We start from the raw sequence: 20,378 nt of genomic DNA, 5'->3' as shown, positions 1-20,378 counted from the left end.
AAGCAGACTAGTATGCAAGGTTTTTAAAGCCCGTTTTAACCATTCTCAGCGAACTTCTGGAACGGCCCCTCTCTGGGAGGCAGCAGAAGGGACTGTTCGAGAACAAGAAGGTATCCGCGGGGAAGATCTGATAGCGGCGGGGCCAGCTGGGCACTAAAGGAGGAACGTAGTCTGGGGAAGGGGATGCAAACAGTGCGGCGGTGGCTGGAGGAGGAAGCAAAGGTGAGAAGACGATTTCAGTATATCCGCATTTGTCAGAGAACCTCCCAGCTCCGGGTGAAGGGAGCCACCCCGAAGACCGAGGCTAGGAAGGAGGGGCAGCGCACAGCAGGAGGAGGAGCTGCAGAGGCTGGAGGGGGTGCGGCGATGGCAGGGGCGGCAGCCGCGGAGCAGCCACGTTTTGTTTTGTTATTTTCCATAGGAGTAGTTTCCTCGGTCTCGGCTGGAAGTCCGGTCAGCGCCGCAGTCAGCCTAGTCTAGCCCGGCCCCCGATCTCTTCAGGTGACAGCGGGTCACCTCGGAGGAGGCGGCCCAGTCCTCCTCACACAACTCCGCCCCCGCCCCCGCCCCCGTCCAGCCTCCCTCTCCGGGCTAGCGTGTTTGGACGCGGAGAGAGCGCGGTGGAGGCGGCGGCGGCGGCGGCGGGAGCAGGAGCAGGAGCAGAGGCAGCAGCCTCAGGCAGCGACGCGCAGCAGCAGCAGCCGCAGCAGCGGCAGCAGGGCATCTAGCACCACGAGGTGCCCCCCGGCCGGCGGCGATCGTAACCGAGGGGACGAGTCCTTGGGTTCCGGGGGGCAATGGTTTTCTGACGGTACAGCTGAGCAAAAGCGAAGAGAAGGCTCCCGAACCAGGGCGCGAGGGAGAGATGTCGTGTTGACCCTGCGTGCCAGTCCAGCCATCGGGCGCGCGCACTCTCCTGCCGCTGTCAGTCGAAGCTTTCGCCTCGCCAAAGACGGCCCGCGGCATCTGGCACCGAGACGCTGCCAGCGAAGAGGGCTCGGGCACTGGGGAGGGAGCACTGCAGCTGCCTGAGTTTGGGACTGGGCTGTGACCCGAGGGCCAGCCCCGGCCGAAGTTGTGGGCGCGGGTTGGCGCAGTTCCACCCGCGGCGCCCCTTCCTTTCTCGGAGCTCGCTCGGCGCGGCCGGGCGCGGCCAAATCTTTCCCTGGAGTTCTGACTTGGGGAAAGAGCTATGGAAGCTCCGAGCTGCATCCAGGACGAGCCTTTCGCGCACCCCCTAGGACCCGATCCTGAGCCCGAGCCAGCGCCTGAGGCGGGCCCCGTCCAGCCCGGGCAGGGCAAGCCCGGCGAGAAGCGCTTCAGGCTGTGGTACGTGGGCTGGTCGTGCCTGGACCGGAGGACCACGCTGCCCATGCTGCCCTGGCTGATGGCGGAGATCCGACGTCGGAGCCAGAAGCCCGAACCCGGCTCGGCCCGCGAGGTGCTCCTGCTCCTCAACGCCCCGTACCTCCGCTGCGTCCCCGCCCCCTCGGGCGGCGGCGGGAGCCCGGGGGGCAGCCCGGCAGCCCCCGGGCCGCTGCCCAACCCGTCCGTGTTCATCTTTGAGCACAAGGCGCAGCACATCTCCCGCTTCATTCACAACAGCCACGACCTCACCTACTTCGCCTATCTGATCAAAGCCCAGCCAGATAACCCCGAATCTCAGATGGCCTGTCACGTTTTTCGGGCCACCGACCCCAATCAGGCAAGTGTCCCTCCGCCCGGGGCGGGCGCGGCTCGCGCTCGGAGGGGGGCGCGCAGCTCGCCAGGGCTTCTCGGGGTCGCGCCGCTACGTCCGAGGGAACGCTAACCGAGGCACTGGGGAATTTGTTTTCGCAGCTGTCAGTTCTGCTCTTGGGGAGGTGGGTACGACCCTGTCGGTGGCAGAGAAGTGGGAAAGAAAGAAGCTTTTCAGACAAGGAAGGGGGCGGGGAAAAAGACGGCTCTCGGAGGGGGGGGAAGAAGTAGCTTGGGCCTAGGGATGGGCTCCCTCTGCTTGAGACAAGGATCCCCCTCCCTCTGTCCTCCACTCCTAAGGCCCTTGGTGACTGACTGAGCGATAGTCCGCTGGGAGAAGTCCTGTAGGGATTGGCGGGATCCGAAGGTGGAATTTAAAACGGGTCACGTGCAGCTTGCTTTATGCTTAAAAGGAGTGGCTTGGAGAGGGACGGCAGCCTTTTGGGCAGCACCTTCCGTGGTTTTTTATTTATTTATTTTATTTCTAGGCCTGTCGAGGCCGTCCTGAGCAGTCCGGCAGCAAGTTCCGATCACTTTGCAGAAAAGTTATGCATTGAAGGGAAAGTTGCATTGAGTTAGGCGGGATCTTGCCTACTTGGCCAAAGTGAAATCACTGTTATTCAGTTATCTACCTGGGAGGTGACTGTGCACCTTTTTTAGGCAAATCATTGAATGTTTCAGCTATTAAAAAACTGGGTAGGAGAGTGTATGAGTAGGAGGAATGACATTCTTTACTTAATTTTGAGGGATATTTAAGAATCTGTGAGATCTTATGGATGCAAGCTTTTGGCAAATTGTAACACACTTTTAGTTATTATTGAGTTGGCAATATTACCAGTGAGTGGAGCCGAAATTTGTCCAAGTACGTATTGTTTATTATTATTGTTAATTAAATTAAATTTAATGCCCCATAGTGAATAATTTCAACTATTTCTAAGTTAAAGAATGACAAGAATTAAGAACGAAGTTTGGAGACAGGTCTCATTATGATGAGACCCTGCAATAAAATTTTTATAAGGCAACTTTTCTTTTTTTGATCTGGGCCTAAAATATATAGAAAACTTTCAGTGTGGAAACTCCCTGAGTCAGATCTACAATTCTTCTGCTTATTAGCTTAAGAGAATTGTCTTGGGTATAGTGGTTGAGTGGTTCAGGGAAAGGATTTATACAGCACCTACTCTGGGCCAGGTACTCTGTTACAGCAACTCTTATCAGGTAGGTATTATTTTTTTACATTTTGCAGTTAAGAAAACTGAAGCTAATGTAGGTTGACTTTCCCAGAGTTACAGTTATTATTAGTGTCCGAAGCAGCATTTGAACTCAGGTCTTCCTGACTCCAGGCCTAGGGCTTTATGCATTGTGCATCATCTGCTGCCAAAGTTTAGAGATTTTGCTGTAGGCCATAACCAGCATGTGTCAGATGCACAGTTGGATCTGATCTTCACATTTCAAAGTTTGCTCTAATTCACTTTCCCAAAGGTACTTCTCACAATGGCCATTATTTCTTTTTAACAGTTTTTATTTACCCGATACATGCATGGATAATTTTACAACATTGACAATTGCCAAACCTTTTGTTCTAATTCCCCCCCAAGATGGCAGGTTGATCTATACATGTTAAATATATTAAAGTATAAATTAAATACAATATATGTATACATATCCAAACAGTTGTTTTGCTGTACAAAAAGAATCGGACTTTGAAATAGTGTACAATTAGCCTGAATCAATAATGCAGGCAGCCAAAAACAGAGGGATTGGGATTTCTATGTAGTGGTTCATAGTCATCTCCCAGAGTTCTTCGCTGGGTGCAGCTGGTTCAGTTCATTACTGCTCTATTGGAACTGATTTGGTTCATCTCATTGTTGAAGAGGGCCATGTCCATCAGAATTCATCATCATACAGTATTGTTGTTGAAGTAAACAATGAACTCCTGGTCCTGCTCAATTTCACTCAGCATCAGTTCATGTAAGTCTCTCCTGGCCTCTCTGAAATCATCCTGCTGGTCATTTCTTATAGAACAATAACATTCCAAAATTTTCATGTATCAAAATTTATTCAGCCATTCTCCAATTGAGGGACATCCACTCAGTTTCCAGTTTCTGGCCACTACAAAGAGGGTTGAATGGCCATTATTTTTGCTAAAACATGATCATAAATGTGTAACAAGTTCACACAAGGCAAGGACTGAATACAAAATTTAAAAACGATCAGTTTTTCAATACCAGGAAAGTGCTTTGGGTTCTTTGAATCTAAAGTGTTATTCACATGTAAATATGCAAACAAATCAATCAATACAAATAAATAAATAAAACAAGCAGTTTCACTGTTTGGTTAGTTCTGAAATGAGAGCATCTTCTTTTAAGTAAGGCTCTTTGTTTCATTCTGATTTAATGCCCCTATTGAAGACTTCTTAGGTTATAAAACTTTCCATAAAAGTGTGCATGTGTGTGTGTGTGTGTGTGTGTGTGTGTGTGTGTGTGTGTGTGTGTATAAACAAAAAAAGTTAATTAGGTTTAAAAGAAAAAACTTTGCCTTCATTTTTTTGGCAGACATTTATTAAGTGCCTTCTGTTTTCAGAGTATTAACCTAGGTATGGAGGAGCTAGGGACTGGTAGTTGGAATATTTTGATAAGATGAGATTCCCTGCCTTTATTATAATAATTGATCTTTAGGTAGTATTTTATTTATATTTTCAGTTCTAGCCAGATAATGAATCTAAGAGGTGACAAAGGTACCATATTCCTTGTTTTAAAGATTAGGATTCGAGTCTGAGAGAGGTAATAATTTATGATTAGGATTACTGAACCTAGCTCTTGTTGACTCAGGTTTTTCTTTAGGTTGACTTTCCTATGGAGTATATAGTCAAGTACAAGTTAAGACACAAACATATCATCAAATATTCATAGTATATAGTATTTTGGGATAAGCACATTAGAGAGAGGCACAGAATATGTTAAAACATTCTGTGTATAGAATTTTCAAATCAACATGAGCAGAGTAACTTTTTGCAGATGAATATTCTGTAGTTATTACCAAGTTTATGACTGGTTTATTTGTTAATTTAATGTGACTTTTTTATTTTTTGTGTTTACTCTTAGAAATTATCAAACTAAAATATGACATCTAATATAGCAGTGCTATTTGCAGTAACAATTAAAAGTTACTTTTTACTATGAGTTATGACTGCTTAGGTTCTGTTCCACTAACTTTTCAGTGACACGATGGTCAATTATTTTTCATTACGTTAAAGCAGTCTTTTATTCCTCATATAAATCTACACTAGTCATCATATATGGTCTTTCTAATATGTTGTTGTAGACTACTTGCTAATAGTTTGTGTAAATTTTTTGAATTATTATTGATTAGAAATATTCATCTGTAGTTTTCTTTCTCTGCTTTGTTTTGCTGTTCATCCTGGGGAAGAGAAGACTTATGTAATAAATGTCATAAAAATAATTAAGGGCTGTCATATGGAAGGACTATATTTATTCTCTATGTCTTCTGAGGGCATAAATAGGGCCAATGTGTAGTAGTTACAGGAGCTGTATTTGTTAGGAAGGATCTACTTACAGAGTTATCTAAAAATGGAATGGGCTCTCTAGTGAGATAATGAGTTTCCCATTACAGAAGTGTTCCAATAATGGATAGAGATAATCATTTGTCATGGCCATTGTGTAGGTGAGAGTTCATATTTTTGGTTGAGATTAGACTAGACAATTAATAAATTCCTTACTCACTCTGGTATTCTAGATTAAGAGAATGAACTCTTTTTTCAAATTTTCTTGTATTTAGTACAATGCCTTTTACATCAAAAAATACTTAATATTTGTTGATTGACTAAAAGAAAATCATTTTGAGCTTTGGGCTAGGTACAATCTCTTTAAACTCTAGTTGACTCATCTGTAAAGGTCCCTTCTAAGGGCTAGGTTTTATTGATTTTTATTTGGGGTGGTTTTTATTTATAGTTAAGACAAAAGGACATTAATATTGACTGCCTTCTGGGAAGGTAGGGAGGCTTGGAGATTGTATGGATTGAACTAAAGAGTATGTGAGATTTCTTCCAGCTTGGATTCGTTCAGAAAATTCAGGCCAAATGAGGACTTGTCAGAGATGGTCATAGATTGATTCATAATTTAGTGGAGTGGAGTGGGGATTGGACTAGATAGCAAATGAGACTCATTTCAACAGGGATTTTATTATTTAGAATAACAAAACAGACTCTTCTAATGTGTGGAGTGGTGGTCTCCATAAAAAGAGAAAACATTTCTATTTTGATGATGTATGTTAAGAGTTAAGGTAAGCGAAGAAAGAATTGAAATTATTCTAAAATTATTATAAACAAACGCTACATTTATTAATATGTAGTTCACAGATATAATTTGTTGATTAAAATGTGCAACATCTGAAAAAATGATAACAAACGTTGAAGTTGTAACGATACAGATCTTTTGGACTAAAGAGCCTCCCTTTGGACCTGTGCCTCCCTCTTGTGTTTTCTCCTTGAATTTAGAATATGATGGAAAAAAGAAACTGTCTCTGCCCTCAAATAGCTTACATTCTGCTTTTTTTCCTTTTTCATAGAGTTTTTATGAGGCAATTTTATGCAAAGCCTGTAGAAATGGGGTGCTCTTATGATTCTATTATTATTTATTCAAGGAGTTTTGTGCTTTTTATATGTTGCCAACCATCTCAAAGACATGTGATTCTTCCCATATAGTGGGCTTCACAACTATTAAGAAAAATATCAGAGAGAAGCTAGGCCTCAGGCGAACTTTAATGCAGCTGTCTTTCCTCATAGCAGGAGAACCAGACTGCTAAAGCTTGTCTATAGGAAGTGGTAGTGGTATGTGCAGAAATAACCTATTCTATTCAATTTTTTTTTTTCTTTTGTGCAAATGTGACCTTTGGGATAGAAGAAACACTTATATCTCAGAACATTACGACAAAATTGCCATAGTAATGTGTTCTCTGGGAATAGCAAGAGAGTCGGCAGACCTCTATATAAGGGGAATCATAGTATTATTTTAAGAAATTTTTGTTTTTCCAGGGTCATACAGAAATACCTGGGAATCAAATCATGATCTTCTAATTCCAAATCTAGCACCCTTTTCCTTATACCACAATGACTCATTTCATCCTGCCAACCTAGATAAGCATTGTCAAGCTCTTTTTCACAGACAGCAGTAATTCATTTTATTTGATTGATTGAAACTATTTAATTTTTTTAACCCATTTAGGGCACTATATCTGAAAAGTGGAAAATTGTGTAAGAGAAAGCCTTATTTTATTAAAGACCAATGAAATTTTAAAAAAATGTTATTTTTTCTTTTAAATAGATATTCAAAGTTTTAAAGGTTTTTTTGGGAGGAATAGAAATATAATTTTCTTTGAACTACTTACTTTTAAAAAAATTAACTGGGACGACTAGACATTTAGAAGACAAATGGTTATCATAAAATATTTTTATTGATTACACTTATATATGTATTTTTTGAATACTCCTTGATAATTGCTTTCAAAGATAAACTGCAAGTGATGCTGTGAAAATTCAACAATAAAATTGGTATCTATTGCTTTCTTTAAAAGATTAAACTGTTTTCACTGTTTCAACCAAGATATAAACTTTTAAGTTACTTTTGGACAAATATTCCAAAACTAGAGTTTCTCAGTTCTTCTCCCTCCTCCTTTTTTTGATGATAAGTAGGATATGTTATTCAGAAAATCAGAGAAACTTAGGCCAAATGACAACCCACATTCATCTGGCTGACTTCTAAGATATTTAATATCAACTTTAAACTATTATGACTAGATATATTATACTGCATGGTTTTCCTTTAATGATTTCTTCCTTTCTTATCTTTTAGCTGTCTCATCCTTTCTGGCTACCTTTATCTCTTTCATACCCAAATTCTTCAGATTAATTTCATGATGAATCCTAATCATATTAAAAAAAAAAAAAACCTTAGTTTTACTCTCCCTGCTGTGATAGCTATCTTGGACAGTTTGCTTGCCATTGAGGAAGAGTTTAGAGTTCCTTAATGTACTAGCAGATTCTTTAGTTCTCTTCCTCAACTGTAGAATTAGCTGAAATTTCCCTATTGCTATGTGGGGAATCAAAATTTACCACCGTGCATCTCTTTATTCTAGGATTACACATTGAGAGTACATAGCCATTTTGAGATTTCTGAAGCTTCGGGAAAGGGGAAGAAAACTTTCTACTCTCAGTCTTTTTGCCTCTCAGGCAGATTGAGGCAGCAGCAGGAGCAGAGTAAGAAGTATTGAAGTCTACAGCTGCTGCTCTATCCTGAGGGAAGTGTCAGAGCATATGTTCACATGTTCTTCCTCTGCCCAGCTGTGAGCATTATAGTGAAGGATGAGATAAGATTGCTCAATGTCTCGTTTTGATCACACTCAGTTATTTTGTGCTCCATTGGCCAATACCCTATAGACTGTTCTTGTTCGCTTGGTTAAATTTACAGTTTCTACCAGTGTTTAGAGTTCAATCTGAGTGAAAAGAAAAGTGCTTCATTACAGAAGTATTCTTCCATTTCAATCACATGTACTTTGCTTTTGTCCCTTGAGCATTCCACTGTGAAATGCAAATATATTACTTTTATATCAAAATTTTTCAAATCCTGTTTGGGGAATGAATATAGTCATATCTCCACTCAACTTCATTAAATGATATTGTAAAAACAAGTCGGATAAAAAAGCATTATGAAAAATACTTTATTTTACAATGCAATATTATAAATGTAAGATAAGCTCCTCGGGGATCAAAATTCAGGCTATAAAAAGCAAAAGTTGTCTTTACCTTGACCTGAAAAAATATAATATTGACTAAAATGCAATTAGTTAAAAAACCAAAATCAATTAAACATATGTTTGCAACTATTTACACTCAAAAGTGAATTTTAGTTGATAGTATGTCTATTATGACATTAGTTGTCACCCTTATTTCTCCTTGTATTCTCTATTTCTCCCTGTCTTTGTATTTTCATTATTGTGATGGCAAAAATTCCTCCTTCTCCATAACTTTTCTGTTGCTTTCATGACTCAGGGTTATTTTTTTTTTCTTTTTTCACATGGTAGATGAGATGAACCATCTTATATAAGCCCTCTGTTATTTGGGCTATGGGGGTCGGTTGATACTGGCTTGGTTCTCTTTCACTGGTTTTTCCATCTTGCTAGCTCTCTCTCAAAACAATTCTTTAATTGTCTCAGTATTAAAAACAAACTAGACTTGGGGGTGGGAGGTGGGGTATGGGGTAAGCCTTTCATCTGAGGAATTGGCTTTTTTATAGTGAAAATTTTGGATCTTATTTGAAGGATTTGGTTACAATGCATTAATGACATTATTTAAGAACTTAAATTCATGTTCTCACTGATGTGGTTATTCCCTGCAGGGGTACACATTACAATTTAGCTTTGCTTTCTTATTTTGTATAATTTTTATACATGTCTATTAATCAGTGACAATCCATTATTGACCTTACTAGGCAAAACTGATGGGCCAACTTTATTTGCCCTGTGAATATAATTCATTTTCTAGATTATAGTTACAATTTTTAAACTAGTGGATTTTTTTTCTCTCTCTCTTTCTCTTATATGTATATGAGAATCCAAAGACAAAAAAAACCCCTAATTGTTGCTTACCTTTGAGGGTTATGATATATACAGACAAGCAATTGCAAAGTATATAGTAAGGTAACTGGTGATACGAGGCCTTCTACAAAAACTCTGGACTTATTTGGAACCTGACTAAAAGAAATAATTTGGAGTTTTATGGGATAAAGCCCCCAGAATACTTTTAGGTATAATTTATATCTGGTTTTCGTCATTGAAGTAGCAGGATCTTGAAATCCTGCACAACCATTTAGTATACCATATGCATATTATATATTTGACAGTCATTATTTTACTTCTCAGAAAATGCATAGCTCAACAGAGCTCAAGAACAGATACAGAAATATAAAAGGCATGCTAATGTAATTCATCAGACTCTTCTTAGAAGATAAGCAGACATTTGGGAACTGAGGAACAAGTAAAATATCTCTTTATATCTGACATGCATTGTCTTAGCATCTCAAGACAATGGCGGAATGGGTTGCCAAAGTCCAAGTCTCCTGGCTCTTCCTCCACTTCTTCAGCTTCATGGGCCAAATTGGCAATCCTCTTTCTTCTTCTTGCAACATGTTGTTGGGATTGTCTAATGTGTTCATGTGGTCATAGATTTAGATCAAAAGGGGCCTTAGAGTACATTGAAGACACCCCAATTTATAGGTGAAAAATAACAACTTGTTCAAAGTTCAAAGAAATCTTTTTGGCTATTGTTTACTTTCATTCTGTAATGTAGTAACTCACACTTCATTTGAAATCTATTAAACTAGCTTTGGAAGTTAGTTACTCATTTAAAAATCTTTCTGGGTAATAGGACTGGAACCTAGATTCTCTGTCTCTTCTTCCAGTATTTTCCCTACTGCATCATTGTTATTTCTCTATTTACAAAAGACCTTTCATTACTCCCTCTCCCTCTTTCTCTCTCTCTCTCCCTCTTTCCCTCCCCACCCTCTCTTTCTCTCTCTCTGTCTCACATATACATATACACAATAGCAACAACAAAACCAACAATAAAACCCATGGTTATTTTGACAAACTTAAGGAAAATGAGCAAAGTTAAATAGTTGTTTGATAATCATATAAATACAAATAGATCATCTGAATAATATAGGCAATATATTTTTACATCCATTTTCCCAGTCTTTTTCACTCTCTAAATGACTAAAGCAGAATAATCACCAGAAATTTTCATTTCATTTGGTCTATGTGTGCAGCTTACCTTCTTTAACTCAAAATTTATTTTAGTAGAGCATTCAAAATTGTTAATGGAATTTCTTTGTTTCAAATGTGGTCTTCAGAAAATATTGATTTAGATGCAGCTACTTTGGGAGTAGGAGTCCTCTTGGGATATTATTGGCATGTGGGCTATTGTTTACTTTCATGCTGGAATGTAGTAATTCAAACTTCATTCGAAAACTATTAAACTAACTTTGGAAGTTAGTTATTCATTTAAAAATCTTCCAGGTATGCAGTTGACTTAGAATGCCTTTGTGACTGGTCATTGGTAGTTTTGTTGTTTTGTGGCTTTTTTCGTTCTTCTTGTAATCACTTTTTTTTTTTTTTTTAAAGATATAGTTATGTTATTAACTTTAGCAGCAAGATGTCTATTTTTTGTTGTGTTTCCTAAGTGCTATTTGCAGTTTATCTTTGAAAACATTCTTTTGGAGCATTAACAAAAGTATGATCAAAGAGTATTGGTAGAAATATAAGCAATGAAAATATTTTATTAAAAACATTGCTTTTATAATATCCATGAGTTAGCTAAAATTATTTTAAATTAAACTTTTAAAACCATCTGCTAGGCCAGTTCCAATAGACTTGTGATAGAGAGAGAGCCATCTGCATCCAGAAAAAGGACTATAGGGACTGAATGTGGATCAGAACATATTATTTTCACTTTTTTTCTTGTTGTTTGCTTGCTGTTTTTCTTCTTTCTTAATTTTTCCTTTTTGATTCGATTTTTCTTATACAGCATGATAAATGTAGAAATATATTTTTAAAAATTGCACATGTTTGACATACATTGAATTACTTGCTGTCTAGGGGATGCAGTGTGGTGAGAAGGAAGAGAGAAAAATTTGGAACACAAGGTTTTCAAGAGCGAATGTTGAAAACTATCTTTGTATGTATTTTGAAAATAAAAAGCTATTGTTAAACCATCTGCTAAAAGAAAATTATGCTTTTTATCTCTTCAAGTATACAAAAACCTTAAGTTTTTGTTTAAGAAGAAAACAAGCATCTCTTAAAATAATGCTGTCACTTTGCTTTGATGGAGATGAGTAATAGTGGGAACCTGAAGAATATTGGTTAACAGTTTGGGTTTCTATACATTCCCCCTCTCTATTCACCATTTAAATTGTTTAAACTATAATATTTTACTTTATATAATCTTGATAAATCATATATGAGACTACAAAAATTTAGTTGGCTACTTAATTATGGGTTTTTAAATTTTAAGTTTATAGTTTTACCAAAGGAATATAGAAAGGAATTTTTTGGATAAATGCATGAATAAGTGAATGAATTTTATTGATAAGTTTCTTGTTGTAGTCTGTGCAATTAGGGAATGTCCATATCATGTGAGCCTCCTTGACATATAAATAGAAATATGCATACCTAAGGAATATTATTTGGTGTATTATTCAAGCAGTGTTCTTCTTTTCTTAGTTTTATGAGTTTAGTTTTGTGTTTGTTCATTTTTTAGATACAAATCCAAATGCTTAATATTTCCATATATTCATTATAATATGAAACATCGACTATTATTGTTTCTTGTATAAGATCCATGTCAAGAAATGCACTTTAGAAAATAAACACTCATGAGTATTTTATTCTTAGCCATACGAGTTATTCATATAAAGTGATTTTTAGTTGTGAGCTAATTAAAGAGTCAAATAATCTTTGCCTCAATTTCTTTTCCCTTCCCAATCACTTCCTTAGAAATGTCTACTCATTAAAGTAGCCTACTTTGAAATGTATGGATCACAGGTCACTAAAATTAATTCATACCACTGCATTTTATGTATGTATTTTATTTATGCAGTTATGTATCATTAAGTATTGTTACATGCAAGTTTTACAAACAATGTAGCAGTCTTGAAAGAAGTAAGGCTTTTGTTGTGGGATTTAGATAGGTGAACCTTAAGTGAGAAGGAAAAGAGGGAGGAGGGTTAGTAACCTAGAATAAGGAAAATCTCAATTAGTGCTAAGGGTTTTTGTTTGACCATCATAACAGATAAAGTCAATTTTTTATTTTAAAATTTTAAAATTTAACTTATTTTTATATTATTAATATAAATAATTAATTTAATTTATTGCCAAATAAAATAATTTAATAATAATATATTAAGTTAAATTAAATTGAAAACCAGACTGGAGGAACTTGAATTTTGGACTTTCCCTTATAGACACTGGGTAGTCATTGGAGTGATGTTGAAATTGGGATTTTTGCAAAATAAAATTAGTGTTTTAGGACATAGGAGGAATAAATGAATTTAGGATGGATTAAAAGAGATGGACACAGAGTCAAAGAGATTACTTAAGAAGCTTTTTTAGTGATGAAAACTAAAGCCAAGGGTGTTTTCAGGAAATATTGGAGCCTCTTCTTGGTGTAGAATATAAGGGCTGTGGAGAAATGCATAGTGAGAGCAGAATGTAACATATAATAAATGAGATGCAATGGATTGGTTATGTGCAAAGAAAAAAAGGATAAGTGGACAGGTCAGGAGAAGTTATCAAAGACCAGTATGTTTGGTTGGACCCTCCGTGGTGAACTTATGGGAAGATGAGGACAAATAGAGGAGGAATGATTGGGCTGTGATTTGCATATTTGGAGGGAACATCCAAAATGATGAGATCACCAATACAGTGACAAATTTGAATAAAGAATTAAAGTATACTCTCGAAATACAATACACTTTCATTTGTCAAGAGTTATGATCAAGGCAAAAATCAGTTAATAAACACTCAGGGAAAATATGATTTGAAAAGTCTTCTGTTTGTTCTTTCACTAAACATCAGTATCCTATTTGCTCTGCCAAAGAAGCATGGATTGTAATTTTACCAGAACAGACTAGTAAATAACTTATACTATTAGGCAGCTATGGGAAAAGTTTCAACCACGTGGCAAAAAAGACTCATTTCATGTTTTGCTCATTGTTATAAATTACATTACAAATTCATGTCATCCATCCTCTACTGGGTTCTCACTGCAACAAAACAGTCCTTTTCCCCCAATTGACTCTTCATAGAAGCAATTTAAACCTTCTTTTCCCTTCAGAAGGCCCAATATCACCTAGTCTTCCCTCTTCTTCATGGTCTCCAGGGATCTTGCCTCTTCCTTCAATGAAAATATTGATATCATTTGATAACAGCTGTTTCTTCTCTCATTGTTTTCATCTCAAAAGTCATTAGAATACTTCTCTCCTCTCTCCCAGGTATGACATTAATTTAGGTTTCCATCCTCCTTTTACTCAGATATTGCAGACAACCTCCTGATTTTGCTTGCCACTTCAAGTCTCTTACTATTCAAGGCTTTCCTATACTGTAGTTCAAAATAGTATTCTTTCTTACCCAAATAATTCTGGTGGCATCCTGTTACCTCCAGGTAGTGTACTCCTATACAGCTTGGCCCTAATTTTTTCAGGCTCCCCCCCCTTCTTCATTCTATAGTCGAGCCTGATGGGCTTCTTTTTTTAATTTTTTCTCAAAGAACATCCTATTAATTTTTTCTTCAAATCTTCCTTATGAAATTCCTTCCTTTCTATAATAAGTAGTTTGGACAACATCTTATGCATAAAACCTTTTTTGATCCTCCATGTGCTAATGCCATACCTCCCAAACTATGTATGCAACTATATTATGCATGTGTGTATGTGTGTACATAAGTATTTATTCACTCTATATGCTTTATATATTTTTCAATATATTTTCTTCACCATTTAAAACCTCATTCTGAGTAGGAATGATTTCATCATTTCTATTTATTTCTTTAGTGCCTTTTCCCCTTCATTCCTTTTTCTAGATATCTAGACATGTCTAGATATCTAGATAGGGAAGTAGCATTTTTAAATTTACTTGAAATAGGAAAGAGGAACCTGCTTATGAGGTATGAGGAGAGTATTCTAATAGTCTGAAGGTTCCTAAACTTAGGTTCATGGGTTCCTAATGGATCAGTGGACATATTTCTGGAGGTTTGTGAACTGAAATGGGAAAAAATTGCATCTTTATTTCAACATATTTTGTCATCCTAAATGACTAGACTTCCAAAGTAAACAATGATTATAAAATTTTTTTATAAAACCTTTACAAAAAAAGTTAATAATTTTTGCACCTAGCTCCAGAGAGATTTCTAATGTGTATCAAGTTCAGACTTGTCTAAGTATGTGATGTTTTTAAGTCTGTCAGCATACCTGACTTGTTTCCCTTACAAATTTCTTGGGAGTTAGTTTCCTAGAAAGGTAGCTAGTACATTTTGCTGGGGAATGAGAAGAATGCCAGAACTGTGGAAGACACTGAACATGTTGGTGACAAAATGGTTGTCAGGGACTGACTTTTAGAGAAAACTTAGAAGATTCTATGAACCACTGCAAAGAGAAATGAGCAGGGCAATTTACTGGGAGAATAATTTAGGCCAAAGCACCAATATTGTAAAGATGAATAACTTTGAAAGACTGATCTGTGATCCAACTAAGATTACAAAAGATTGATGATGAATAATATTATTTACTTCTTGTCAGAGAGGTGATGGACTAACGCAGAATAAGTCATATATTTTCAGACATAGCTAATGTAAGAATTTGTTTTGCTTGACTATGCGCATTTATAAAATTTTTTGGTTTTGTTTTTATTTTTAAGTGTTGAAGGAATTGAGAAAGAGCAAAAAAGTGCTTATTGGTTGAAAAAGTTTTTATAAAACATTTTTTAATAAAGGGAAGTGGCAAGAAGGGCAGCAAAAGAGAGCTTCAAGAAGGAAGACATGTAGGTAGATTATGAAGGACAAGTGAAATGACTGAAGAGGTCTACTCTCTTTAAAAGCTGAGGGGAATTTCAGGAAGGAGAGTTGTAGACAATAATTATAGGGAAGCTTTTGACACTTGGGAACAGCAATAGACATTAAAAATTACAGAAGAGAAGCAGCATTGTTGAGACCTTTAAAGACCTTGGAAGATAGCACTAATGGGAAAGTCTAACACTAGCTACATTTAAAAATTGTGTTCTTAATCACTCCCTGTCAATAGTCTTTGGAATCCTCCTATGGCATTCTGGGAATTCCATCCACAATTTAGTTAAGGCTCTATGTGTTGTTGGGACCCTCAGAGGAGGTAGTTTTCATCTTCTTTGTTATTAAATTCTTGCCAAAACTTTCCTGACAAAGACAGAGGAAAATCCATTTCCCCGTCATTCCTGCCTCTGGTTCCACTTCCTGTCTTGTTTATGTAAGATTGTACATTGTATACACTTAAGTAAGATTGGAGATGGTAAGGACAGAGACATTTAATATAAAAGTGAAGATCTTCCATATGCTAAAGAAATATTTCATATTTTAGTTGGAGGAAGTACTTACAATTACATAAAAAGAAATCTTTGAGACTTTGAAACTCAAGGCTGAGTCTGCCTTTCTTTTCAGACACGTATTTGCATAGTTCCAACTTGAACCTGGGATGTCTGACTTAGTTTATTGTCTTTATAAAGATCTAGTCTCCTACTGTAGGTTGCTACTTCTGAAGAAGAGAGGAGATGAGCAGATGATAGTCTATCTCTTTTCTGGAGGTGATAAACTTGGGTTTTGAGGGAGTCAAAGATTATACAGAGATCAATTCTGATGGAGGGGGCTTTGTTCAACAATAAAATGATTGACCCAAATTCCAATGATTTCTCTCCAAAGAGAGAAGTGTGGATCACTACGTAGCATTTTCACTCTTTTTGTGGTTGTTCATTTGCATTTTATTTTCTTTCATATTTTTTTCCTTTTTGATCTGATTTTTTCTTGTGCAGCAAGATAATTGTATAAGTGTGTATATATATACACACACACACACACACACACATATATATATATGTATATATATATATATATATATATATTGATTTTTTAAAAACATGTTTAACATATATTGGATTACTTGCCATCTAGGGGATGAAATGAGGGGAAGGGGGGAAATTTGAAGCACAAGGTTTTGTAAGGGTCATTGTTGAAAAATTAATCATGCATATGTTTTGAAAATAGAAAACTTTAATAATAAAAAAGGATCTTCTGCTAATTATAGGTACTTTTATTTTTTGAAAGCAGTCCTTTTTATTACCAATAATCTTTTAACTACCCTATCCTATTTCTTAACCCTCATTCTTGACCTCTCTGCAGCCTTTGACTCTGTTAATCATCTTCTTCTCTTTGATAATTCTCTTTTCTGTAGATTATTGAGAAACCATTCTCTGTGAGTTCTAACTATTTGATTTCTGCTCAGTCTCCTTTGCTGTAGCTCAAGTAGGTCATGTCTTCCAAGCATACATGTCTCACACATTCCTATCCTGAGTCCTATTCTCTATACTACTTTCATTAGCTTTCTTGCAATTAATGACAATAAAATATGTCCTATTGTCTTGTTAACTAGAAAGGAGGTTAATTTGTGGAGGCCTAAAGAATGAAACTAGATATAGTAGACTTCATTGACTGTTAGTTACGGTGGATACACTCCTGAAGATACTTCATTTCGATGTTACATATTTAAGAATATTTCTATCAAATGCACTTGATCAAATTGGTGAATTTGGTTCATGAAATGGGTTTATTGTAAACTACATATAAATCATAGATATCATTAATGAAATTCTTTATTCCATCTTTTTTTGTCTAACATCATAAAAAATAAATTTCATACAGACTGCAGAAACAAAAGCAAAAGTGCCATTCTTGAATTTGTTTGAAGTATTCAGACACACAGTTAGACAACCACATATTATCATTTGGTAGGTCAAGGGCTGCTTAAGATATGACCCAATTCTAGCTGATAAAAATTCACTTTCAAAAAGTGGGTTATTACGATGGCCTACTGGATTATCATGGTAGCCTACAATCACAAAGTAGAAGCCAGACACTGTCTCCAATGTATGTTACTCAGAATCTATATCCAACACACTGACCACTCTTGTCCTCAGACCAGCAGGCTCTGACCTGTTTGAATTCTTTAATTAAAATCTCTTGATAATCAACATTCATTTGTTAAGTGCCAGGTATGTGCTAGGGACTAGGGGATAAAAAAACAAAAAGAATCTATACTCTCAATAAAAGGTCATTTTGCATAATAGTACAGATTTGAAACTTCTTGGAAGAGGTAGTCCAAACATGGAAGAGGGGTGAGACTGCAGACAGACAAGTTTTTGCTAATAAATAAAATTTTCCTACTATTCATCAAATCTTTTATCAGCTAAGGAAAAAAAAAACAAACACTAAACTTTTGTTGACTGCCTACTTAACATAGCAGAATCTGTCATCATGTTTTGAAAAAGGAGCATTGCATTTTGAAAATTTACTAATCACCATGTGCTAATAAAATGTACCAAATATTTACATATATAGGAATATTTTAAATAATGTCTGAAAAAATCTATATTTCAAAGACAGGTATTTGGAATTTAATTGTCTTTGATAATTTTTTCTGTAATATTATGTTAAACATATAACCTCTTTAAATTTAATTGTGTAGAATACTAGGTTTGAAATCAGGAAATCTTATTTTCCTCAGTTCAAATTTGGGTCATCCTAGGCAAGTCTTGTAACCCTCTTTGCTTCAGTTTCCTCATTTGTAAAATGATCTGGAGAAGGAAATGGCAAATCATTCCAGTGTCTTTTCCAAGAACACTCCAAATGAGACACAAAAAATCAGACACAGCTGAAATGATGGAACAAATTTTGATTTTAATACATGAAGAATATAAAATATGCTATAATGTAATTAACTTTTAGCAAAATTAGAGAATCAATAATTTATTTTAAATACATTTTTTCATTAGTATACCATATATCTTTTAATATACTTAAGATGAAAGAAATTCAGTAAAATTTAAGATTATTGTAATCTATGTTGAAGGTTCCATTAAACAGATGATTAGTTCCATGGTAATTGATCTAACGCAATAACCCAACTTTCTCTATATTTTATATTTCGGCATGTCACATCTAATCTTATAGTACTTGGTTTTCCATAGAAAATAACATGCTGTTATTATATTTGTAAAGTAGGAAAGATTTTTGCTTTGATTATTTCTAAGAAACCTCTCAAAATGTTTCCTCAAAGAAGTGCTTTCCATTCTTAAACACTTTACATATTCAAAACCAGAAGCCATTATACATGGGACTTGGGCTAAGGAAAGAAGTTGGGGCAATATAATATTGCAAATAGCAAAACAATAGGAAACCAGTTCTCCTAGTCTTTTATTTTATACAATGGATCCTTTTTTTTTTTTTTAATAACTATGGATCATAGTACTATATTAATTTTTCTTCCTCCTCCAGGTTTAAAATTAGATCATTATATTTTGCAATGTTATGGGCTACCCAATAGTTTTGGAACAGTAAACGTATTCTTACCTGTTTTGAGTCTTAGGTAGTTATAATATTTCTTAGTATTGTTATTCTCAGAAAGAATTAATATTCTCTTATCCTTAAAACCCTCATCTATGCCTTCACTATGCAGAATGAATTAATAAATATGGGCTCTGTGTTTATTATCTTCAGTTATCAACATCATAATAGAATGTTTATTGTTCTCAGGTAGATAGCACTATCTTAACTATTACAGTTTAGTCTTATGGGGACTTATGTAACAAAATTATATTTAGGCAGTTCCTAAAAATGACACATTCACTTACTTTAGCAGAGCTTTCTTTGTCATGTGAATCTGGACAAGTTCATGTGACACCTTCCACTTATTAGTGGCCTGGTGGGGTGAAAAAGCTCAAATATTATTAAGTAGTTAAGGTCCAATGCTGAATGATGATTGGTGAAAGGACTAATGGATTTTACTCGAGTTCATTTTTGAAAAAACAAAACAAAACAACTTATCCTTGAGATTGAACAGCTACTGCTCTTAATATTATATATATATATATATATATATATATATGTACACACACATATATATATATACACACACATACACACATATATGTATATATACATAATATATATATATATATATATATGTAATTTGAACTAAGGCTTGTTAGTAGATAATTTATTTTAGTGGCTATTGTAGCATAAATAGTCTAAGACTAAGGCATGATATTCTCAAATTCACATATATCAAATCCTACTATTAATAAACTAATAAAAAATAAAAACCATTTTACTTCTCTTAAAAAAATTCTTGTTGGAAAGGATTTACAGTGATAGGGCCATTTAAAACAAAGGATATGCATATATAAAAAGTAATTCTCTCTCAGGACAGCTCAAAAAACAATTAGGCCTTCTTATTTTTTACTCTTTGCTTTTGTTTATATCTTTACATAGGCCAGTGGATCTCAGTGCCCCTTTTTACTTTGACTGATAAGAGGAGGAAAATTGTGTTTTATATTTGTACTTTATTTCTTTGTTTTTTCTTGTTTGAACAGTTATTTTTATCTGCTTTCTACCAGTGAGGCTCTTTGGTTAATGACCTAGTCACAATTGGCACTGTATTGTTTAAGGTAGGAAATAAGTAACTTACAGAGAGAAAAGCTAAAAATGACATTGGGCAGTTTCGTATCATATTTATTCAGTTGCAGATGTACTAAGCTTTTTTTTTTGACACCCTTCCCCAAAATGGGAAATGTGCTTATAAGTTACTTATTATGTAAGGGGACAGGAAGTAATGTGAATATTATTTATTAGAGTTCATATGTGTAAGCATTGGATGTGGGGCAGTAAAAAATTGCCCAATTCACTCAGAAAATGCCCAGGGTAACTAGTTATTGCATACATGTGATTGAATAGATAGTTTCCTTGAAAATCTTATTTGCCATTATTTTCCTTCCTAGAG

At 36.1% G+C, this 20,378-nt stretch overlaps 1 protein-coding gene across 3 annotated transcripts in view; it reads left to right on the top strand.

Moving 5' to 3' along the window:
• Positions 1-380: 380 nt before the first annotated feature.
• TBC1D4 (TBC1 domain family member 4) overlaps positions 381-20,378 on the top strand; it is a 212,384-nt gene continuing 192,386 nt past the window's right edge. Inside the window, exon 1 of one of the 3 annotated variants that reach the window (XM_074299264.1) lies at positions 381-1,705. In XM_074299264.1, coding sequence (XP_074155365.1) covers positions 1,193-1,705 — 513 coding nt within the window. In that variant the 5' untranslated portion in view covers positions 381-1,192. The remainder of the gene's footprint in view (positions 1,706-20,378) is intronic. The other 2 variants (XM_074299265.1, XM_074299266.1) reach the window with 2 other exon arrangements.

This window comes from Sminthopsis crassicaudata, chromosome 3, assembly GCF_048593235.1.
Source record: "Sminthopsis crassicaudata isolate SCR6 chromosome 3, ASM4859323v1, whole genome shotgun sequence".
Lineage (NCBI taxonomy): Eukaryota > Metazoa > Chordata > Mammalia > Dasyuromorphia > Dasyuridae > Sminthopsis > Sminthopsis crassicaudata.
Note: the sequence above shows the minus strand (reverse complement) of the source record. Positions and strands in the feature narration are given on the sequence as shown.